We start from the raw sequence: 25,779 nt of genomic DNA on the forward strand, positions 1-25,779 counted from the left end.
GGGGGGGGGACTTACATGTCTTGATGATGTTGTTCAGCAGCACAGTGAGGGCTCTCTGGGTCACAGAGCTTCAAAAGGCAGCAGCAGCTTGGGCCTTAAAATCTCAAAGCTCTCATCAATCTCAGCACGTGTTAGGCATACTTTCATGAGATATGCAAAGTAGTCAAGCTCTAGATGGCTAAAAGTCTGCATGTGTGGGCTAATTTTAAGATAACTATGAGTGTAAAATTTGAGTTTCATGTGGGAAGGCTCTTGAGCTAAAAGGATTTAACCTACAGTAAAGAAAAAAAACAACCAAGAAGCTAATACATAGAGGTCATCTTTGGCTTATTTATATAACAATGCTCTAGAGGAGAATTTGATTCTTCCCTTTTCCAAATCTACAGGCCACTCACAGTTCTTGGCTTTTGATTCTCTTCCTCCATCTTCAAAGCCACAGCATTGCATCTCTCTGACCTTTCTTCCATAGTCTCATCTAATTCTGACCATAGCTGAGAAATTTTCTCCATTTTTAAAATACAAGTGATTAAATTGGGCTCAGCTGTACAATCCAAGGCCCTCTTCTCAAGTACTTTACCTTAATTACACCTGCAATCCCCTTTTTCTTTGTAAGGTAACATATTCACAGGTTCCAGGGATTAAGACACAGGCATCTTTGGTAGTCATTATCCTGCCTTCTGTGAACAGCAGTGTTTTCCTGCGACTCAAAGAGTGCCCGTTGGCCACTGTAAGTATGCTCAAGGCTCACACAAGGCAGGCTAGAAGAGCCAGGTGGTGAATGCTCTAGAGGTGGCCCTCAACCAATAACCAGCTGGAGGCTGGTAGCTAAATACCCAGCTTTGTCACCACTTGGTAGGTCAAGTCTGAGTTTCTCAGGGGTTTGAGCCCCATTTAACAATCTCGTTAACCTACTGATAATTCACACACCCTTTATTGCCTTTCCTCCTTTCCCAGTTCCATTTCCCCATTCCCTTATCACACTTCCAATATTTTTTAAAGACCAAACAAGTGTATTTGCAAAATATCTAGTAGACTTGAACAGTAGACTTTGAATCTAACTGGTTCAACAGGATCAGAGGAATCTCAAATACCATAGTATTTTCTCTGTTGCCCAACATCCCTTTATAATTTAATATTAATTCAGCAAAAACATTATTAAGCACATCCTGTAACACATGAACTCTTCTAGATGGCCTGGCAGTTCAATTCATGCCATAAAAGATTTTTCAGTTTATATCATGCATAGCCTCTAAAATTTATGGGTATTTTATTTTATTTTTTTAGATATACATGACAGTGGGGTGTGTTTTGACATATTATACTTATATGTGGTGCGACCCATTACAATTTTAATCCCATTCTTGTGGTTGAACATGATGTGGAGTTACACCAGACTTCCAATATTGTCTCCCAAACAAACCACTTGTATGCAATTCTTTGTCTCAGAACAAAAGCAAATAAGGTGTAATGCCTCCTGGGCCAGGGGCTTGATAAACATCACAGTCAGTTAAACCCCATCCCCTCCCCTCCTACTAAACAGATCCTCTTGCACCCACACTTTAGTAAGAATGTAGGAAGAGTGAGTGGCATCTCTGAGGGCACAGCAGGGGTTTCTCCACATTACAGCTCAACAACTATATTCTATCTATTGCACTTTACAGTTGGCATTGCTAAAGTATTTCTGTGCTACTGTGTTTCCCAAATAATTTGACATATTTCAAACAACTTGATTTATTTCATAATGTAATTTTGTTCCTGAAATCAAGCCTGTGACTTCAGCTATATTATTGTCTTATAAAAGCTATTATAGTAGATATTTTGAACGTTTTTTACTGTCTTGCTCTTAAATGCTGTAAGATGCTTCATGGTAATTCAAGTTGTAGTTATTTAAACATAAATGAACTGATAAAAAGATTAAACTGAATGAGAGAGAAGTCTGGTGCTTCCCAAACATTTCATTGGTGATGTGGGTTTGCCTAATCACAGTACTAATTTATCTTCTATCAATGTTATTCTTGTTTCTTTCTTGTGATTCTTGTTTGGGCAAAACACTAAGTAAATCTGGAGTTATTTCCCACCTGATTGATGAAGTAGCATCAGAGGCAAAGGTAACCATTTAGAAAAATAAATGATTCTGACTCCATGCAAGAGTGAGTATAAGGAAATGGCAACTGTCTTCTTAACTTTTCATTTTAAGCTGCTGAACAATCCTAGAATTCATTTATTCAACAAGTATTTTTAATGTTTATTTTGCACAGCGTTCTGTATTAGAAAAGGGAAATTAAGAATATGAAAACTGCTTGAAACTTCATGAAGCTGTAGAAGTCAATAAGAAAAAAGGAAGAACATGGGGCAATTCCTAGAAAGGGAGAATACTTCCAGTTCTTGAGGAGGTCTCTTTCTCAAGGAGGAAGCAACATTTGTAAAATTCATGTGGTGTTGAAATATTTACTGTAAATTATTCTCAACTCATCTTGGGAATACATAAAATACAGATAAAATAGGTAATGAAAATTATACTCTTTCAGTGCTCACCAGAAAATGGCCTTATCATACTTTGCTGATCTACCTCTTATTTACATCAGAGCTTTCCACACCTTCACTTTCAAATAAAAGTGAGAGTTAGTGACAAGGTAGCCTCCTTTGATCTAAGGTAGTGGTTCTCAACTTACAGCTACTTTTTCCTGCTCAGGGGATATTCAGTAGTGTCTGGTGGCATTTTTAGTTCTCATGACTTGGGGGATGGGGACTACATATGCTTTTGGAATCTAGTGGGTAGGCCAAGAATGCTGCTAAACATCTTGCAATACACAGTATGGCACCTACAGCAAAGAATCATCTGACTCAAATGTCAAAAATGCTAAGATTTAGAAAACCTTAATGTAAGGAGCAGAGATATGCTACACACAGAGAGAACTGAGGTTTTTCTTGGGTGGGGGGAGGCTTAGCTTCATGACTGCAACCAGCTTCTGAACCAATAAGTCATTTGTGCCAGGAGTAATTAGAGTATGACTCAAAAGATGATCTAGTCAGAAATTCTCTTTAATTAGGAATTTCCCCTTTATAAGAAAGCTCTTTTTTACTCTGCATAAAGTTCTTTTAATTTACACCAGATAGCAAATAAGAGGTCTAAAATATTATTCTTTGCACTGATAATGGGGGAATGAATTTTGTTGGATTCCTGATTTAATTGCTTTCCACAAAGGTGACATGGGTGTAAACATTATGAGGTTAAGTTATTGAATGTTTCCACTTCATTTACTCTGTCACTTCTGAATTTATCCTATAGCAACAGAAGTAACAGTAGATACTAGCTTCATTATTTTCTAGAAAGATATAACCCAATAGAACAGGGTTCTCAATCCTGGCTACACATTAGACACCTGGGAGCTTTTTAAAATACCAAAGCCCATACCATTAAATCTCAATCCTTTGGGGAGAACACATTAATCTTTGAGTTTTTGGGTACTGGGAATTGAAACCAGGAGCACTAAACCACTGAGTCACATACCCAGCCCTATTTTCTATTTTATTTAGAAACAGAATCTCACTGAGTTGTTTAGGGCACCACTGAATTGCTGAGGCTGGCTTTGAATTCTGGATCCTCCTGCCTCAGCCTCCCCAGGCACTGGGATTACAGGTGGGCACCACTACGCCCAGCTGCATCTTGGCTTATTTTAAGGCTTTGCAGGTGATTCCAACATGCAGTCCAGTTTGAGAATGACTGCTCTAAAGCCTCACTTATTAAAATGTCATCTGTTAACCAGCAGAATCAGCATCACCTGGAGCTTGTCAGAAATTCAGCCTCTCAGGCCCACCCCAGATCCACAGAATGAGGAAGTGCATTATGAAAGGATCGCCAGGGGACCTGCAAGCATGAAAGCTTAAGAAGTGATGCTGTAGAACATATTGCAAAAAGTCCACTTAGAAAATGTATACACATTGCAATATGCACAATCTAAAACAAGGTACACTATTAAGACATGGGGAATGGTCCAAAGCTCTAAATAAATGATTTTTTCATTTGATATAAAATATTAAGTTCATTACAATAGTTACTTGAATTATTTACTGAATTTTATTTTTAATTGTGAAAAATTTCAAACACAAACAGTAACTTGATCTTTGTTTTGCACAGCTGAGAATTGAACTCAAAGCCTTCTGCATGTTAGGCAAGAGTTCTACCACTGAGATGCACTTCTAGCCCTTGTTTTTCTGAAGAAGAGTAAGCACTAGCTCTTAGGTAGCATAGATTTCTCATTCTGATGTTGGGAACCAAGCATGAACTTCATGCAACACCCTTTCCTGTAACTCTGAGAAGGTGCCCTCTCAGCTCTGTATTCACATACACAAACGACAATCTGAAATGTCATTCAATAGAATCCATACTAGAGTGAGGAACTTCACCTTCATTAACATGATGAAACTTTGCCCCTAGGTATCTTAGTAAAACAACAGTTCTAAATAGTCATATGAACTTATTCTGGAGCATAAATATGCTTTCAATTGGATAGTTTGGTAGTTTATAAGGTTTGCGGAATGTTGTACAGTCAGCTTTAGTCAGCTCCAGGTGACCAGAATTCAGATGTCTTAATTCATTTTACAATCACCAAATGTTCTTTCACACTTATGTCCTTTATGACAGATTTTAAAAGTTTACAAAAATACATCATGAAGTTAGCCTTCCTCAGTCCAGCCAAGTATCCTGTTAACTTGCTTCATTATAGCACTTTTTTTCTAGAATAATTCTTCCATTTAATTACACTCTGAGCCTTAGTTTCTTTACCTGTAAAAGGAGTCTAATAAAACTTTCTCATGTGCTTTATGTTAGGAATAAGCAAGATTACACATGTAAAGAATGATGCTTTGTACACATCCAATGCTCATCAAATATTTCCTTTCTCCTGCCTTCACTTATATTTCTGAAACCCTCAGGAAAATGTCATCAGAAATTTTCTAAACAGCAGAGACCATTAGTCTTTCAATCTGAAAAGCCTGTCATGGTTTCTGATACATAACAAGTGCTTGAAAAACGTTTGTTGAATGAATTTCTGGTTTCTACTCAGGATTCACAGCTTGGGGATCTAAAAGTGGACAGTTAACCATCCCTAAACCATCATAAGACATGCCATTTTTTACAAAGGACACTTTAAATGTGTATAGCTATGTGTGGTTCAGATTCCAGCCCACTGATAATCTGACTTCTACTCCAAAGTACAAATCTGTGAGAAAAGCAATAGACAGTTACATAGAATAGTATAGTGGAGCTCTTTATGTAAACTTGTCTTCTCATGTTCATGTAAAATGTCCTCTGGTTCTTTAATTAAAACTAGATTTTTTATTACCTTAATTGCTATTCAGTGTAAAAGAGACTAAAAATTATATGTTAAAATTCAACACAATAAATGCAAGCACTTAGGAGAAAACAGAAAAAGAGTAGTGGCTACTCCTTAACCAAGGTGGCAGAAATCAGGAGGGAAGAGAAACCCTGGAAGAAGTTGTTATTTTTGCTGAGGATAGAAGATTGAATTATAATTTACCAAGGAGACAAAAGTCAAAGAAAATCACTAGACAGAAGGAATAACGCATGGAAAGGCCTAGAAAAATGGAAAAGTTTGAACCACTGAGAGAACAGAGAACAGCTAAAACATAGTATCTGTAATGAGACATGATGAAAAATAAAACTAGAATAATCCATTAGGGTCTGATTATAAAAACCCTTGTCATCTGTGCCAGTAGGGTCTGCATTTTTATACAGGAGCCAAGCAATCAGATAATAGATAGGCAGAAAAATGAATTCAGAAACTCTGAACACTAGTTCTTATTTCTTATAAGATGGTTTCTACTCCTGAGAAGCTCTTGAAAACATAGGAGTATTTACAGCTGTCTCACTGCTAAAATCAATCAAAAGCTGTACACACAGAATCTAGGACTCAGTAGAAAGAGTTCAGGGCCTAGCATAATGCCTGGCACATAGGAGGTGGACTCACAGACTCTTGTGAAATCCTTGTGCTTTCTCAAACATGATGAGTGACCATTGCATTAAATTTAAACAGAATGTGTGACTCTGCTCTTCATCAAGAAGCCCCTCTTTTAGATTCCCCCATGGCTAGCACGTTCCTATCATATGGTAGATGTTCAGGATATATTTAAGGAATGAATTCTAGCAGCAAAGAAACCAATTGTGACATTTAGTACAGTACTTTTCAAATTGAGGGGTCATAAAGTCAGTTCAGTGCTCATCAGCAGCATTTTTGAAAGAAAAAAGCTGGGAGAAAGGATTAAAATATCAGAGTGCATCCTAATTTGGAAAATTACTACTTTCTGAATTTTTCCTTTGGATATATTAAGGTGTGTGGGAGTGCGTGTATATGTGTATGTTTGGTAATAGAAAATATGTTTCCTATTTTGGGTCGCAGCAAAAAGAGAGTGTGTGTGTGTGTGTGTGTGTGTGTGTGTTGTATGCATTATTAGATTACTGTCTTTGTTTTTTTCTAACTTTACTGAGATATAATCAACAAATTTGCATATATTTAAGGAGTACAACTTGATTTAATATATGCACACATTATAAAATAAAACATCATAATCAAACTAATTAAAACATCCATTACCTCACATGGTTGCCAATTTCTTTCTTCATTCTTTCATTGTGGAGAGAATACTTAAGATCTATACTCCTAGCAAATTTCAAGTATACAATACAGTATTATTAACTATAGTCACATCACTGTACATTAAATCCCAAGGATTTATTTTCTTGGCATAATTGAAACGCTGTAACCCTTGACCAACATCTTTCCATTTCTCCCTCCTACCATCTCCTGGAAACTACCATTCTATCTCTACTTCTATGAGTTTGATTATTTTAGATTTCACATATAAGTGAAATCTTATGGTATTTCATAGCAAAAATATTTGGTTGTTACAATGACAGGGATAGGAGGTGTATGTACCTTGTAAAACTGCTGGCACCTCCCTAAAACTAAGACTCTTACCCTTGTCTTACCAGCCCACTCTCACACCCCACTGGAGGAATATGATGCTCATGACCCAGTGGGGTCATCACTCAGTGCCTTATGCTTTCAATGTCAAAGTTGTGTCATCCTCGGCTGGGCACAATGTGTGCCTTATTAAGGCACACAGCTAGAGGGGAAAAAAGCAAGACTAACCTAGAAGTTAAGTCCATTTTCTTTGAAAATATATCTTCTGAGAAACACATAATGTTTCCTCTTTTCTTTGATTATAACTATTCCATTGGCATCTTTGAAAAGAAAAGGAAGTCAGACTCTCAAATACTATCTTACATACCTTCACACACACTTTCTTAACTAGAAACTCAGTTGGTCAACAATTAGATCAACAGATAACTGGTGTTATTTTCGCATTGTGATCAATCTCTGCCTTCTGTGTTTACAACAATCAATCTTCCCTCTGGACCTACAGACAGGTTTTCTGTCTGAAGTCTTAAATCTGGTAACCATAGTAATGAAGCAGAGACAAGGGGAGATTTAGGAAATGTACTACAGGTGCTCTATCAAAAAGAAAGAACCTTCATTTTATCCATTATTTTCCATTTTATTTATTTTATTTGCAAGAGGTACTTGTAAGAGGCATAGCTGAAGTGCTAATGAACAAACAAATTGCTGCAGAGAATGTGGAAGAGAGCTAGGGCACAGATGATCTGCAAGACTAAATAATGAGCCAGAAAAAGGGGAGCATAGATTGTGTTTCTGGTTCACTCCACTGGTTTAAATGTCCTTGGGAGAAGCAATAGGAAAGTGCCTCCTGATTGTTTACAGTGTTCACCTGCCTCAGTAACTGCTAATTTTAAAACAGAGCCTATAGTCCATATTCATTAGAGAAAAGCTAGCTTAAGAGGATCATGCAAATTCAGAAGGAAGTAAGATTGGCCAGAGAGAGCAGGATTATATTTTTTTTTTCACCTGGAGAACCATGTTTGTTCTACAGCTGTGTAAAGCAGTAAAGTGATGGCCCACAGACATCTCACCCCTTAGGACATGCCTCATTGCCCCTCTGCTCAAAAACTCCTAACACTTTTGCCAAGCCTGGGTGATTGCAGCATGAATTTAACCTGGTTCTTCCATTTTGTAGGAAGACATCAAGGGCAAGACAAACATAGAGGTGATCTTATTGAGTTCTCAGTTCTTGAGTTTATTGAGCTCCCTGCAGAAACAAACAACTCTCTAAACTTTGACTGCCAACAGCCTTGACTCCTTTTTCTCTGTGATCCTTCCAGCAGAAATTGAGCAGTGGGAGGGAAGAAGGAAAAAAAAAGAAGTGGTATTTGGAAGGCTGATATTATTGGCTATTATAGGTTATTATGTATTATTATAAACGTATAACAATACAACCTATGTAATATAGCATAAGGCTGAAGCAGGAAGATTGCCAAGTTTGATGTCAGCCTGGGCAACTTAGCAAGATCTCCTCTCAAAAGGAGGAGTGCTGGGGCTGCAGCTGAGTGACAGGATGTTTGTCTACCATGGGTGAGGCTCTAGGTTCAATCCCTAGTATTGAAAAAAAAACTTGGATATAATAAAGATAACTCCATGAATATGGTTGTTGGACTCTAAAAATATTCCCAATCTAATGTCTAATCCTTTACATAATGTGAGGTTACATGTTACTATTTGGGGGGCTTTTCTTATCCTTTACTCTATATTTTAAATATTTTATATTAGAATCTTCTTCAAAATTATAGCAGCAGCAAAGGACTTGCTGCTTAACTGAAACCCTAGGAAATGATTAAATATAATATTAAACAAGTGAAAGATACTTGACAGAGAAATTAGAGCAGGGTGTCTCAAAACTGGATCAAACATCTGGAACCTTTGGGGAGGTCAAAAAAGGTTGCAGCTGTACATGGCATACTGATTACATCTTTCCTGTACTTGGGGCACTGCCTTCAATGTGGTTTGCCCTCTTAGACTTTTTACATCAGTAATTTTCACACCAAGTCGGAGACTCCCACAAACAGAAGATATCTAAATGGTCACATAGTTACCTAAACCATCCAACATCTCCAACAAATGGTTAAAATTTTGACTGTCTCTAGCAACAAGAAATCCATGACCTTCCAAAGGTATGTACCAGATTTAGTAATACAGTTGTTAAAGGTTCATCACCACATTGAGTTGTATTCTGTCTCCTTGTAATGTCAGCCAATTATTTCTGATTAGGTCCCTTGGAGCCATTAGTATAAATGTGAATCTGAATTCATAAAATCCCTTCACTCTTTTGAATATACCTGTCATATAAGCCAGGCTCATCTCTTTTCCAGACTTTACTTTCTTGTTCCTTTAACAGTTCTTTGTGTGGTATGCTTTCAGAAACATTCACTACTCTGGAAGCACTCCCTTACCGTTTACCCTGCCCTTAATCTGTCCTGTTTGAACCTTATGACCCAGCCCTTATTTTATCCAATGACTTATGGAGAACAGTCTATAAGCTGGAGTATCAATGAGATTCTCTTTGATACTGGATGAATCCCTAAGATGCAAGATAATTAAGAGACACTAACTCCTAGCCAGAGGTAGAGAGAGTCCATGTGAGCTACACTGTAATGGCACTGGAAAACAGGATCAGTTAAAATGAGACTCCCTTTACAAGGATGGTTAGTCTATACATATCCATGATATTCATGTATATTCTTTGGAGGCAGTACATTCTGTGATATTATGGAAAGAGTGACGAATAGCTTTCCTTTAATTACTCTAGCATAGCATTTCTTCTTCCATAGTATCTGGTGGCCTGTGCATTCCTTTACCATAGCAGATATCACATTATGTTACAATCATCTGTCTATAGCAGGATTTCCCAGCCTCAGCACTATTGATATTCAAGGCTAGATAATTCATGTGTTCCAGTGGGGGTTGCCTATGTATTACATAATGTTTAATAATACCCTGGGATCTACCTACTAAATGCCAATAGAATACTTGCCTCTCATTGTGACCATGAAAAATGTCTTCAGACATTGTCAAATGTCCCCTACAGAACTAAATATATCCCAGTTGCAAATTACTGGCTATATGTTCTAGACATGCTCCTCCAAATTCATTCTGACTTTAAGGAAAAGATGCTGTTGTCTTTATCTTGTTTCTTTCCAAATTCTTGCCACATTATGATATTCAATACATCTTAATTGAAGAAAACTATAGTAACTTGAAGTAATACAATGTTTTGTAGTTAAAAGTATGGAGTACCAGAATATGTGCATCCATATGGGTTTTGTCAGGAAAGGAGAGACACTAAACTTGTGCCAAAATAGGGGTTTAATATAATAATCAGGGTTTATATGAATGTGGGAATAACCAGGAGAATGAAGATCTAAAAGACAATTATTAAAAGATGAGACTTGCACCTAAAATTCTGGGTTAGAAAGCAGATACTCACAGGAAAATCTTGAGACACCACAATGTGTAGCCACCAAATTGGGACCATAAAGCAGGAGCCCATAGAAAGTTCAGGAATACCACTGTATCTAACAAAGCAGCCTCATCTGACAACAAGTGATTTCCAATAATAATGGGCTCTGGTACTTTCCACCTTCTAAATCTCCCAAATTATCTCACTGCCAAACGTTAACCCAAAACCAATCAAGAAGAGAATTCTGGGAAATGAACAGATAACGCTGCACGATGCTCACTTTGACACCAAGTGTGTAAGTACAGTATACACAGAGAGATTGAAGCATGATAATGGCTTGGAGAATTTGGCAGTCAGGATTATCCAAATTAGAAAACAAGCAAATTCTTGGTGTGATTTATCATTGATGCTATTGCTATTACTGTTTTGTGTTTAGCAATGGGTTCATTCCCTGATCACCTCTCCCTCCACTCTCAATGTTCAATTTGAACCCAGAACAGATGGTAAATGATGTTAATAATCTAACAACTCATATTCCAGATGGAAAATGTTCACCTTCATGCTTCTTCAAATTTAATGTGTCTTCTGAGCACTCTACCTAGAGCAGAATTGACAGAAACTATTAGGAAGGAATTTCCATATGCAAGGCATAGCTACTCTCTTGAGAAATCAAAACATAGCAACTTTGTTATCAATTTTAAGCCTCTCTCTCAGACTGCATCTGATATCAAGTGAAAATATTTCTGCTTTATAGATCACAAGCAGAAAGAAAAACAATTAAACAATTACTTCTAGTCTATTAAAATTATGGTGTTATAGGTAAGACATGGTCCAAAGTACAATGAAGTATAAATTTTATATAGAAAATTAGATTCAAAAATATATTTAAAACATATGAGCTTCAGATATTGCATGGTCCATGAAATCTAAACAATTCACTATCTAGTCCTTTATAGAAAATGTTTGTTGATCTCTGGGGAGAAGGGGAACAGCAAGATTTGAAGTCTGAAATGTGAAAGGGACATTAAAAGAACCTTTGAATGAGAGCCACTGGAGAGTTTTGAGCTGAATAAGACCAGACTTGATTCACATTACACCAAGATCCCCCTAGTTGCTATGTTCAAAGTAGACTTTATTGTTGGGAGAAAGAATCTAGAAGCTGGGGATCTAAAAGCCACTATGGGGTAGCTCAGACCAGTATATAATATTAGAGGTGGAAAAAGGTGACTAGACTGCCTTGAATCTTGAGCTGATTTAAATCCTGAATCTTGACATGTTGCATATCTCACACAGATGCATAGGAGGCTAGAAAATGCAGTCTGTCCGTGTGCACACATGTGACCAACTAAACAGGGGTTATCAAGTAGGAATGATTTTGCTCCTCTAGGACATACTGGACAAATGTAGACATTTTTGGTTTTCACAACTAGAAGAAGAGACATGCTACTGGTATCTATTGAGTAGAGACAAGGGATACAGCTAAATATCCAGAAGTACAAAGCTCATTCCTGATAACAAATAACATCTGGCCCCAAATGCCAATAATGCTGCAATTAAGCAACACTAAACTAAAGGACAATGCACCATTGAAATAGAAAATGAATGGGTCTTGGTGGGTAACTAGGTAGCTTTAGCACAACTCAACCTCCTATGCCTGTGTTCCTTCCATCTGTAGACTGCAGCAATATTGATTCCAAAATTCCTGCTCATAACATAACTGTTCAGTTTGTCCTCCCTTGTGCACACATTTGTACAGGTTAAAGGCTTGTCATGAATTAAAAGCCCTGATGGCAATTTTAAAAAAAATATAATGTGTGATTGAAGCAAAGAAGATTTTATGTAATGAAAGCTACATGGTACACAGTACCACAGTATAGATATTAATTTTTAAAAGAGATTGTAAAGATAATGTTCCACTGATTAGAACTTCAAGACTTAAAACTGATATTTGGTGATAACCATAGATTTATAGGAATTTCACTATCTTTGCCAAATTCAAATGGATGGCATATGAGTTCAAGTTCCCTAATATTAAACAAATACATCTTAGTTTTTGCTATGGGTGATAAGTTATGAAGCCTAATCTATTTGGTGAAATACTTTTATATATCCAGTACATGCGGACTTTCATTTACTTACTTTTATTTTTTTATTTGAAAATATATGCATAAAAGTATTTCTTTAGAGGCTGGTTTGTGGCTCAACTGTAGAGCACTCACCTAGCACATACAAGGTGCTGGGTTCTATCCTCAGCACCACATTAAATAATAAATAAATAAAATAAAGGTATTGTGTCCAACTACAACTAAAAATATTTTTAAAAAAGTATTTCTTTATATTCTGGAGGATCTGTCTATTCCATTTTATTTTGCAGAGGAGTATACATTTTCTTCCAAGATTGTTAATAAAGTAGATCTAATTTTCATACTATCTGGCTGCTCACTAGCTTATCAGTGTGCCAAACAAATGGACAATGTTTCAAATATAAATCATAAATACTTTAATTCTTAAGTGACATTGTTGAATTTAGGTTTTTCCCTAATTTTATATCAACCCAATATGCAAAAATAGGCATAAATAAGCAATCTATGAATAAGATGGATTTTCATGTAACAAAAGATTTTGTTCTACCATTCATTTAAGAACATTCAGTGTAAGAAGGTTCAGTCAAGTGTTGTTCTAGGTACTAGGAATATCAAAATAATCAAGGACCCCGTCTTGGTTATATGAAAGTTACATGAAAGAGGCTGGCATGTAAATAAATGATTTTTTTTCAAAATTAGAACTTTATAGTTATATATAGTCATTGGGTTCATTCTGGCAAACTCATACATGTGTGAAATTCAATTTCAGTTCTTAAATATCTGATTTTAAAAAGAAGCAGTAATTTTTGTTAGGGAGGCATGTGCCATTTGCTACAGCAGCTTAGGAAAAAAAAAATGGCCCAGGTTCAGAGGTCAAGAAAGACATCCTGACTAGGAAGATGCAGAGTGAAGTCAGAAAGGACATGAAGGAGCACACTAGTTGAAAAGAGGTGCAAATCAATGCAAAGGGAAGCAGTTGAACAAAGTCAAAGGTCATGAAACCCAATGGAAGAAGGAGGTATGAGGCAGGACATGGGAGTTCTTGAATGTCACACAAAGGAGAGTGGGAGATGAGAAACTGGAAAATTATTACGCCTTGAAATGGAAGCAGTGAACCAATGCCACCAATTCTGCTGCAGATTAAGGCAGGGATGGCTTCATAATTTGTGTGACCCAGTGCAAAATGAAAATGTGGGGTGGAGTCTTTGTTCAAAACACATTATTTCAGGATGGCTATAGCAGAACATTATACCAACCACAGGACACTTACAAGCATTGGTTCCTGTGTAACTGCATAGTGTGCATGCCTATGAGGTTGACTCTGGTAGAAGGTATCAGGGTAGGGGTAGGAAAGACTTATTTTCATGCAGTCTATTCCCTAGTAGGTCAGAAAGTCTTAAACATATCAACTAGCTAGAGATTAGTCTCAAGGCAACATATTAAGCAGTGTTATAGTCCTGTACTCACAAACTTATAAAAAATACTCAATGTGCAAGCTCTTCATTTTAAAGAGGAGGAAACAGAAGAGCAAAACATTTGAGACATAGTCCCAAACTCACAAATATGTGAATTTAACTCAAGCCTTTTGGATTTAAGCCCAGTATTTTCCTCTACTCCTAGGAGATATCAAGGAGACTAAATCTGGAGTGAGAGGGATGAGATGGAAGTTCCTTGGGAGGAAGATTGATCTAGAGGATGCAGAAAGGACTGAGATTGGTAAAAAGAAAGAGAGCAGCTAAGAGATGATGGCTGTCCCCTCCCCTTCCCCAGGAAGCACTACTTTTCTGAGCCCTTACCCAGAATCAAGAGAATTGTTAGAAACGTGATTACTGAATAACTATTAGGAACCAGGCAATGTCCTAGGGAATAGAACTACAGACTTTTATACACTCCCAGGAACTCATCCCTCATTGTTTGAAGACAATAGTGGAAATACCTACACATGGCCTTTCCATGTGGCTTGGCTTTCTTCCAGCAATAGTGGCCAATGAACAAGGCAGAAGTTATGTCATCTTTTATGAACTAGCATTCGAAGTCATGCAATGTTACTTCACTGCATATTTTAGTTACAAACAAGTCACAAACCTGCCCATGTTCAAGGTGAAGAGATACAGACTCCTAACTCTCAGTAGGAGGAGCTTCAAAGTCACAATGAAGAAAAAAATATGGATGGGAGATATGGTAGAGGCCATTTTTTTTTACAAATATATTCTGCCACATCCCAACCACTTGCCACAAAAATTCATTTCTCTTCCATGTGCAAAACATATTTACCTCCACTACCAAGACCTGCAATATTAAATGCACACTTACAAGAATAGTAAAATGGAAAGATATTTTTGGTATTGTTATCTTACTTTCTGGATAAGGAGAAATAAATAATAACTTACAAAAGATTTCCATAGGTGAAACTGATCACAGGGTTTGAAATAAAATGTAGCTCAAAACCCAGGATGCCCTTCCAGTCACCTACTTCACATCTCCATCTGAATGTATCAAGGGTACCCCCATCACAGCATTATCTTACCCCATATAATATGATCCTCTTTTAGTGTTTTCTCCTCATTGAATGGCATTATCATTCATCTAGAGGTTGAAGCTGGAAGTTTACCTGGACAACATTTAACAAATGTGTATGTGCCTGTGTGTGTGTGAGAGAGAGAGAGAGAGCGAGAAAGAGAGAGAGAGAGAGAGAGAGAGAGAGAGAGAGAGATTCGTTTATTAATTACTGTTTTTTTTAATTTTTTATTGTGGGTTGTTCAAAACATTACAAATTTCTTGACATATCATATTCCACACTTTGATTCAAGTGGGTTATGAACTCCCACCTTCACCCCATACACAGATTGCAGAATCACATCAGTTACACATCCATTGATTTACATATTGCCATAATAGTGTCTGTTGTGCTCCGCTGTAATTACTGTTTTTTTTCCACTAGAATTTAAACATCAAAACACCAGAGACTTTTCTTGTTCACTGCTGTATTGCTACCACATATCAGAAATACATAATAGGTGCCTGATAAGTATTTGCTAAAAATATGAATAAATAAATAGCACATGCTTAAGAAATGAATCCCAGGAACTGCTTTTTTCAAAAATCAATGATTCAAACATCCTCCATTGAAAAATAGATGATCTGTTGATATGATTTTATTGTGGAAACACTGCCTTTCATAATATACCCAAATGACACTTTGATAGTTTTAGTTTATTTTACCACATGTCATTAAGCAACAAGAGACTATATTTGCTTTTCTTTATTTCAACTTCATTCTGCAAAGCTCACTGAGAATCTTCATCCATAATCTTGAATAGAAGCCATTAGGGGCTTGATAGGGGCAACAATTCACACAAATCAAAGATTTGTAGGGTCTTTGGAATCAAACAGTTTTAGAATCAGACTGACATGAATTTGAATCTCAGCTTCACCATTTATTAGCTACATAACTTTGAACATGACTTCTTTTGGCCTCAATTTTCCTAGGAAATGTGAGCTGCACCATTGTTTTAGTAAAAGGAATGACTGGATTTAAGTGCACAGTACACAATCATAATCAATAAATGATATATATTTATTACTTACATATATTCACAAGGCCCTATATTATGGAGAAAGAAATTGAGGTGCCAAGAATTGAGAAAAATTTGCCAAAGTCATTCTTCTTACCCACATCTAGGTAATAGAATTGGTCAAGTTTTTTGTTTTTTATTTTATTTTATTTTTTGTGGTACTTGGGTTTGAACCTAGGGCCTTGTGCATATGAAGCAAGCATTCTACCCACTGAGCTATATCCCCAGCCCCCCTCCTTTTTGAGATTTCTTTTGTACTTGTAGATGGACAGCATGCCTTTATTTTATTTGTTTGCTTTTATGTGGTGCTGGGTTCGCCCAATGCCTTACACAAGCAAGGCAAGCACTCTGCCACTGAGCTATACCCCCATCCTATGAGGATACTGACTCATAAAAGGGAAGGAGGAAAAAGGAGGGGGAAAAGGGGTAGGAATGTTGGTGGAATAAGTTAGACATCATTACTCTATGTAATGTATGAAGACACAAAATGGTGTGAAAATAGTTTGGGTACAATCAGTGACTTGAAAAATTGTGCTCTATATGTGTAATATGAAATGAATCACATTCTGTCATCATGTATAAAAAATTAGAATAAATAAATAATTTAATTTTTAAAAATGGTCAAGTTTATGGATAAACATCACCCAGCCATAATTTGCTAGAGGGAACTTTTCATTGAAAAGTTTGGACTGTTTGGACTTGTGCTGTTTCCAAAGGATGACTAGAGATTCCATTATGACCTTGCATTGACTGAGGATCACTACAATCTCCAATTCCAACTGAGTGATTTCCTGTTCCTAACAGAAAAGAGACTCAATCCAATCAAAGAATATGGATGAGAGATGCAATAGAAAGAACTTGCTCCTGCCTTGATTTAAGAAATCATTTATTTTCTCCTTGCTAGGGCATAAAAGAAAAACCCAAGATATTGGTTCAACTAAAATATTTTATTTCATAAGTACCATGTCCTTAATTATATTGAAATCATTTCTTTCAACAAACAATTCACTATAATGAAATTCTGGTGAGCTTTAGGTCTAATTTCACATTTAGACAGGAGTTATTCCAAACACAAAAATGAGTACATTTTAAAATAAGTAAAACTGATGCACAAAATGAATTTAAGTAGATAATCTCAAATGAATTACACAGTGCCATAGCAGTGTTTCCTACAGAACACAGGATTTGCGATCTTATCAAAGTAGGGTATAGAAATTAAATACATTAAAACTTTGACCAGAAGATTCATTTTCTGTAGGAATTTAACAAATCAGTGAATAACAAAACAGGGTCATCTAGAAGTGTTTATTGATTAGTAAATGAAGATGGTGGATAAGCAGAAATAATTAACTAATTGGGTTCCTAGCTCATTAGAAAAACTGGAAACATACACCTAAAATTCTTTCCTTACTGGGAAGATCAGACTCTCCCTGTGAATATGCTCAACTAAGCTGTGCCTATAAATTACTCTTTATTTTAGCTTCCATTATCCATGACCCAAAGCCCATCTTCATTTTGTCCTCATATAGGAATCTTACCATACTATCATAACATTTTACTCTAAACCTTCTAGAAAGGCATTTAGTCACTCAATGTAATACACAATATTCAAATTGGTTGCAGATATGTTTTCTGAACCAAAACCATACCCTTTTATGTAGATAATTTAAGCTTATATATTTAATAGGCATTGAATGATTCATAATGGTAAATAAGAAGATTCTTAACTAGCATTCAAATCTCCTACATATTAGAAATTAAATGGATAATTTGTACCTGCAACAGATTTATTTTTGTGGTGGAGAATTTTAAAGAATTGATTTAATTAACTGTAACTATGCTCAGAAACATAATTTGAAATACTGTTGGATGAATGAAGACAGCATTTTAAAGCATAGGGAATACCTTAAAATTCCATTTTGCTCACTCTTCAGCAAACATTTATTAAGCACCTACAGTTTATTGTACAAAATAATGATATTCTAACCTAGCATCCTTCTATTCTAGCTCTAGTAGTTAACTGAATGAGTTAATCTCTTCAGCTGTCCATTCATAGTATGTGGGGGAAAGGCTATAGAAATTAAATGAATGAGTCAGTCTGAAAATAAACATTTGATGTATATATTTAGGTTTCCTTTTGTTTCATGTGCTGATAATAAGGTACTACCCTTTATATTTCTTTAGGGCCTCAAGAATCTAAAACAATCTTATCTCATTCAAACAATGAACTATATGTTTAATAATGAGTTTCTAAAATGTTTTTAGATATGAGAAGAGTAATTTGCAAGATTCTACTAATATGGAAAGAGAAAAAAGCACCATAAACTTAGACAAATAAGGGGAAATGTTTGTTGAGGAGTTGTTTCCTTTTGAAAAGTAAGTTTAGATTTAATAATTTAGAATGGGTTGTGCATTTTAGAGATGGGCATTAGAACTCCTTGAGGCCACTGGCCTCCAACCTTTTACACTAGAGTCACTAGCTTTTTAAAAATTTAGATCCTAAATTGTAATCCTCGTGGATTCTGATTCCTTTGATTTGAAAGAGGATTGGAGAAGAAGTGTGTGTGTGTGTGTGTGTGTGTGTGTGTGTGTATTATTGTTTTAAAGTTCTCCAGCAACCAGAACCAATACCCACTGCTCTAGGGCATGCTGGACTTTTTTGGCATGAGATCCCTGAAGGTCTTGAAAAAAAAATAAGTAATTTGCATAAAGTCAACATAGTTTATTGACCTTAGATTCAGGCCTACTACCCAAATATTCAAATTCCCAGTGTAGATCTCTCTTTGCTAAACAAACTGACACCATTTCTACTTCACTCACACACTGGTTAAGATCTAATTACCAATTCATAGTTGTTAAAATGTTCAAGACTGTGTATAACCCATATCACAAGCAATGCCCCTCCTCCTAATGACCTGTTTGCTTCCTTTCTTGCTAAGCACTGAATAAATTTTTGGATGGTCATGATGACATTATAATGATTAACATATCTATTTATTCCACATTTTATAAAACTTCACTTATTTGAAACTTTTGCTTTCATAAAATGTATCATTCACATTTTAAAAGAAAAGAAAATAGATTTAATATTTGAATCTGAGTCCTATTTGAGTCTTCATTGTTGAGTTTATATGGCTGTGCACAGGGAAATACTCAGATGTCAGGCTGAATGTTCTTTGCCAGCTTCCTTATATGATAATGCATTTAGGTTAGCCTCTTCCACTGGATTCTGAAAGCTCATGCAGGTAGAGACCTTGTACAACTTCATCAACTTCATCCCAGAACTAAGCACAATGCTTGCCATAGAGTCAACACTCAATAATAAATTGCTGAATGACACATCTTTATTATATTTTATTTAGAAATGAGAGAGAATACCTTGAACAGAGAGTACCTTGTATAAAACAAATAAAATTATTGCCAAAAATGGCTTTATTTCACAGTTAATTTTTATAAGAGCTATGGCCTGAGATTTTTTTATTAGAAACGGGCTGATTAAATGTTATAATTAATGTCTTTTATTGGTAGCACTAGATCCATTCATTAATAAGAACTTCTATCAAGTAAATAAGCCTTGTGTTTTCTACCCAAATTTTTATAGAGACCAGATCTACATGGCAAATGGTGACATGGAGTATTTAGCAACTCAAATTCTAAATCATTGTCAGGTGGCAATGCAATATTCAGCCATGTTTACAGCTGGCCTCACCAGAAGTACTGGATCACAGCAGATAATGTCAATAAACCAAGGGCCTCAAGAACTCTTCTGTACTCTCTTCTTCATTTTCAGGCTGCATGTAACTCACATGGAGAGAGAAGCAGCACCTGGCTACTAATCTAGTTAAGTGATCCACATGGAAGCCAATCTGTCCTCCTTTCTGGACTTTGCAGTCATCCATCTGAGTACATATATTGTAATCTAATCAAATCATCATAAAATTCTTGCATTTCTCTTTAAACCATGTGTTCTCTCACTCTTCATTCTTCACAGAATAAACTGAAATACTTCTTCTCACCTTCCTTACCTCTACTAGGATCTTCTGTTGACCTTATAAAATTCATTTAAATATATATGATACAGTTTGTCCTTCCACCCCATTTGGGTTACAGTTGAGCTTTCATTAATATTATGTTAAAAGTTCTGCATTTAGGATACCTTTTACGCCTGAAGGCATTACTGACCTGCAGTTAACATTGATGAAATAAAGTAAATAGTAGGTTTCTTGAATTGTGGAAAACATGACAATGATTATTATCTGCCAAGGTAAAGCATTCAGCAAGGGGTTGCATAATATTGTGGAAGGCAGTGATCTAGTTACAAAAGAAGATTCAATCAATGGCTATTAAAAGGTAAGTTTGTACTAAGCAGATCATTTCAATCCCACCTTTTCAACCCACCATTCAACTTCCCCTTTGACCCAACTACATTTGCAGATCCCATATACATGTCTCTAAGGCTATTTGCCCATTACACCTAGGAATAAAAATAATTTTCAGTCTTTTATCTTATTTATGTAGAAATAACACAAAATATCACTGATATCAGCTAAAATGGCACATTCATTTATTTATTGTGACACTAGGGATTGAATTCAGGACCTCAGGCATGCCAAGGCAAGCTCAACACCGAGACACATCCCCAGCACCCCAATGACACTTTTAAATATGGTAGAGATGATTCACTGGCCAATGTTAAAAGTCAACACTGGATGTGAATATACTTTGTATACAACCAGAGATATGAAAAATGTGCTCTATATGTGTAATTAGAATTGTAATGCATTCCACTGCCATATATAAATTTTTAAAAAGTCAACACTGGAGCTGGGTGCAGTGGCACACACCTGTAATCCCAGCAGCACAGGAGCCTGAGGCAGGAGGATCGAGAGTTCAAAGGCAGCATCAGCAAAAGCAAGGTGCTAAGCAACTCAGTGAGACCCTGTCTCTAAAGAAAGTACAAAGGGCTGGGGATGTGGCTCAGTGGTTTAGTGCCCCTGAGTTCAATCCTTAGAACAAAAATTTAAAAAAAAAGTCAACACTGGAAAAAATAGCCATGGTAGAAATATTCACACCAAATAATGAATATTTAATCTAGAAGCCAGAGAGGAAACCAGTGTACATTTTAAGGGGTTCATCTCAGATTTAACAATATAAAGCTAATGTTACTGGAGAAGTGGTTTGTGGATGGGTGTTGATGCTAAAATTTCCTAACTAGGGATCAGGCACTTACCAAGGGCTGAGGAAATGTTGTGTTTTTATTTTTTAATGAATGAATGGATGAATGGTCCTCTTCATAGATTTACAATGTAATATTAGAATTTGGAAAACTAGCTTTAAAACAGTCTATTTAAATCTATGTATTCACAAACTAGATTTTGGGAAATTTCTGTTTGTTAATTAATTAAAATGACCAGAAAGTCATTCTTCTTACCCTTAATTTCTTAGCCTGGAAAGTTAATGAACTGTATTTGTTCCATGAATAATGGAGTCAAAGTTGAAAGGGAATTCCCCATTCCAAAAGCCTCCTACACCACCAGTTAACTGATTTATCTTTTTACTTCTAAAGGATTTTAAGCCTCTTCAAACAAATTTGATTGATAGCCAATCTGTGCTTCCTCTGTCTTTATTCTACCAGGAAGAAGATGTTACTCGTGAAAGTCGTTTTAATTTCAGTGGTTACGGGATGGGTCATTGCCTCCAAGTGAAAGATGGAACAGCTGTCAAGGCCACACCTGCCAACCCGCTTCCACAACCCCCCAAAGATGCAGATGCCATCAAGAAGAAGTTCGTGGACCGGGCAAAAAGGATTGACACAATATCTCGAGCTGCCTTCCCACTGGCCTTCCTAATTTTCAATATCTTTTACTGGATCACGTACAAGATCATTCGGCATGAAGATGTCCACAAGAAATAGATGTGCCCTACAGACCCTGGGACCTTCTTGCCTAAGTATTGTGCTTGTAAATACACAGTGAAATTGTCTTTATATCACTTTGACAGAGGAGAATATTAAGGGAGGGGGGAGGGAAGATCATGGGGGCGGGTTTCCTGGCACCTACATGGAAAAAAAAGATAAGTTATGTGGGCAATGAAGAAAGCTGTTTGCACAAAACTAAGGTGTTGCAGAATCACGTAAGCATAATTCCTATCCATAGTCTTAAGCGTTGTTCTTTCAGATGATGCATCAATCAGACATGATATGCAGGGTCAAGTTCTCAAGGGCTGATTACTTTTTGGTTTTGTTTGGTTTAGTTTTGACTAATTCTGATACTGAAAAGTTTGCTTAAAACACATACAAACACACACACTGAAAATGCTTACTATCTGACCATAGAGACTAGTCTATAGTGAATTGAGGACCAAACTTTTTCAGGAAAATGCTGCCTCGTTTTTAAAACAAGCTTCCTGAGCTATGTTCTTTACAATGTCTGTAATTAGTGTTCCACCCAAGAATCCTTTTGTGGGTTATAAGTCATTTCTACTTATCCAAACAACAACAACTAAACAAACACCAATGACAAAAAAACCCAGATTTCTACTTTACTGTCTGTGTAGGTGTGCACTTTAATATTATTTTTCTCTCCTAGATGTAATTTTGGAGTTTAAATTGTGTATCGTGTCATTGATTTGATAGTGTACCCTTTCAAAAATAAATGCCCATTTTATCTTAGATCCAAGTTAGTACTATATATATATATATATATATATATATATATATATATATATTGCTTTTGCTATATTTATGTGCAACTTTAAGTGCCCAAGTGTGACTTAGCCATTGCAGCCACTCGGTCACAGTATTTATGGAGATGGTATGTCCTGAATGGTGTAGGTCAGATTAGCTTGAATTTCCCATTTCTGCTTTCATTGTAGATAAAACTATTAGTCCTAATGTTGATTGATCCATAATTTCTACTGTCTATCCAAGTGAATATCGTTTTAAATATCCTTGATTAAACTTAAAGAATTTTAAAATTGTACTGTGATTTTCATAACCCGTTGCCTTTTTGGTACCAGAGCTACGTGGTTTGAATCCTCGCTACATGTTTTAAGTAAGAAATAAAGACGTATTTTTGCTTACTCAGATAAAAGACAACCTGTAAAACCATAAGGAAATAATTAAATTTTACATGTGCTGTAAAAGGGGTTATTTAAAAATGCATTTGTTCAATTTCAATAAAGCTAAGTGTGCCACAAACTTCTCTAGAGTGTTTCCATTTTTGTTCTAAAATGTAAATCATTTAGATGACAATAATAACTTGGATTTTTGTATCTGGTCTTCTCATAAACTTGAAGCACTTACACAGCTATTACATTATTGATACTTATAATATTCCCATGAAAAGAGAAAAAAATGTTATTTTCATTGTAGAAATAGGGAAATGGAAGTGCATTGTGAGCAGAATCTAAAACTGGATATTTTATATGAGAAAAGGTAATGTTCCAAGGGCACTGAGAAATGATAGAATTTGAAGGTGAGAAGAAACTTGAGATCAACTGGTGTAGTTACCCATCCTGATTTTGTACAGAATCAAGTTCCAAAATGAAAGCAAAATTCTGAGAACCTAAGTAAAGAACAGGTAACTCTTCTTATCCCTTACAGAGTTTCCTTAACCAAAGGTATCCAACATAACATTCTCAGGAAGATTCATAAGTCAATGTTTATGACCTTCTAAACCTATTCAAATAATAAAAAAACTTCCATAGAGGAGAATATTTCAGAGTAGCTAGAAATATGAATTTTAGGTTCAAAGACAAGCTCAACCACCTATCAACCATGTGATCTTACATATGGCACCTACCTTCTCTAAATAGTGTTTGTTTCATAGAGCTTTAAGCAGACTGACTGGGAAAAATGCAGGTAAAATCTGCGCCATGCCTAAGAAACATAATAAATTCTCAATGACTAACAGCTTAATAATAAAATTATTATTATGAATAATATTGACTATCCTCTGAATGGAAGCTTCAGAATGTATAGTCTTGGCAGGTTTTATACCATGCTTTTTGCATCACTCCTAAAACACTAATTTCTTTCATACTCCTCAACAAGCAAAAAAGGTAAAGTCTTTGTTCTCAATTCTTTTCTTCCTGCTGCAAAACAGTAAAATTGAGGCTAAAATGCCACCCCAAATGGGCCTGACTCCAGAAGAATCCTAGGGATAACCCTGTTACTACATGAGAAGAGTAGAGAGGCATTTGGCAGAGAAAATCTTAAGCTAACCAATGTGTGCACCATATAATTTGTGGAGAGTCAATGCAGCTCCCTCCATTAGAAAGTCAAAAGGTATAACTGCCAGCCACTCAAGTAGGTGAAGGCATCCTGGATAGCAAGAGGATTTCTTGGTTTTTGCATGGTTTTAATCCACATTCAGTGAAAAGAACTTGTAAATACACCAATTTGGATTATATAAATAAGATAAAATCACAGGGAGGATACTTTGAATACTGAATACTCTTGTGAAAGAGTTAATGTCCCATAATGTTACAGAAGATTTTATTTAGGACTTTTTTCATAATAGTAATTGGAGGAAAATAATTCAAGAGTGAAATCACGGCTTGGGGAAGAGAACTTACTACCTATTTTCATTAGACTGGAAGTTTCTGAAAGAAAGTGGTTATATTTTCATAGGCTCTCCTCAAGGCCTGACAGAAATTAAATGCCCAATGAATATTAGTAGTGTTACTAGGAAAACATTAGTGAAAGAGGCTATGCTGTGCCTATTGACAAAGTTACGTAAATTTTCCCCAATGCAGAAATCATATGAGGTAACTCTCCATTGCCACCATTTTTCACATCAGGATTACTGGAGGATTAGTCTTTTAAACCTTTGTTCAGTTCCTACCATTTGGTTTTCAGAATACATCAGAATGAGCCAGGTGTAGTGACAGGAGCAGCTCAGGAGGCTGAGACAGGGGAATCACAAGTTCAAAGCCAGCCTCAGCAACTTAGTGAGGCCCTAAGTAACTTAACAAGACCCTATCTTTAAATAAAATAAAAAAAGGGTTGGGGATGTGGCTCAGTGGTTGAGCACCCCTGAATTCAATATTTGGTATTGAAAAAACAAAACAAAACAAAAACAAAAACATCAGAATGGTCCTGCATGGTGATTCACACATGTAATCCCAGTGACTCAGGAGGCTGAGACAAGAGAATTCCATGTTCGATTTCAGTGTGGGCAAAATCCTATCTCAAAATAAAACATAAAAGGGCTGGGGATGTTGCTCAGTGGTAGAGCACCCCTGGGTTCCATCCCCAGTACCACACACACACACACAAGAAAGAATAAATCAGAAGGACTTAGGATTGAATCTCTTTACAGAATTCTCAAATAACTTGTTCCTAAATAGATGCTACAAACTAGACTAGCTGTAAATGTTTTAAAATCCATCCAAACAGTGTTAGCATTAAGCTCCTAATCTATGCTACTAAACAGAACTGCCAAATTCTGAAAGCAAAATTTCCAATAAAGATTAAATGAATATCATTTTACATTTCACTTACTCCATTAATATCAAATAAGAAGGTTCTAACCAAAACACAGTACAAAATTCCATACTATATGAATCACAGCTTTGGGGGAAAATCTATTCAGAATTTTTTTTTAGGTATTACACATTTCTAGTTTAAGCCTGAAGCCAATTTGTGGGATGAGTCTGAATCATATGTCTGCCAGATATTCTTTTAAAATCTTTCAACTTCTACTTTAAACTTTTTCTTACTTTTG

General features: G+C 36.0%; 1 protein-coding gene across 3 annotated transcripts in view; it reads left to right on the forward strand.

Annotated features, from left to right (window-relative positions):
- Glra2 (glycine receptor alpha 2) overlaps positions 1–23,241 on the forward strand; it is a 177,459-nt gene extending 154,218 nt beyond the window's left edge. For all 3 annotated transcript variants that reach the window (XM_015488164.2, XM_015488165.2, XM_048796399.1), the window contains exon 9: positions 21,687–23,241. In XM_015488164.2, coding sequence (XP_015343650.1) covers positions 21,687–21,965 — 279 coding nt within the window. In that variant the 3' untranslated portion in view covers positions 21,966–23,241. The remainder of the gene's footprint in view (positions 1–21,686) is intronic.
- The last annotated feature ends 2,538 nt before the right edge of the window (positions 23,242–25,779 follow it).

Source organism: Marmota marmota, unplaced genomic scaffold, assembly GCF_001458135.2.
Source record: "Marmota marmota marmota unplaced genomic scaffold, marMar, whole genome shotgun sequence".
Lineage (NCBI taxonomy): Eukaryota > Metazoa > Chordata > Mammalia > Rodentia > Sciuridae > Marmota > Marmota marmota.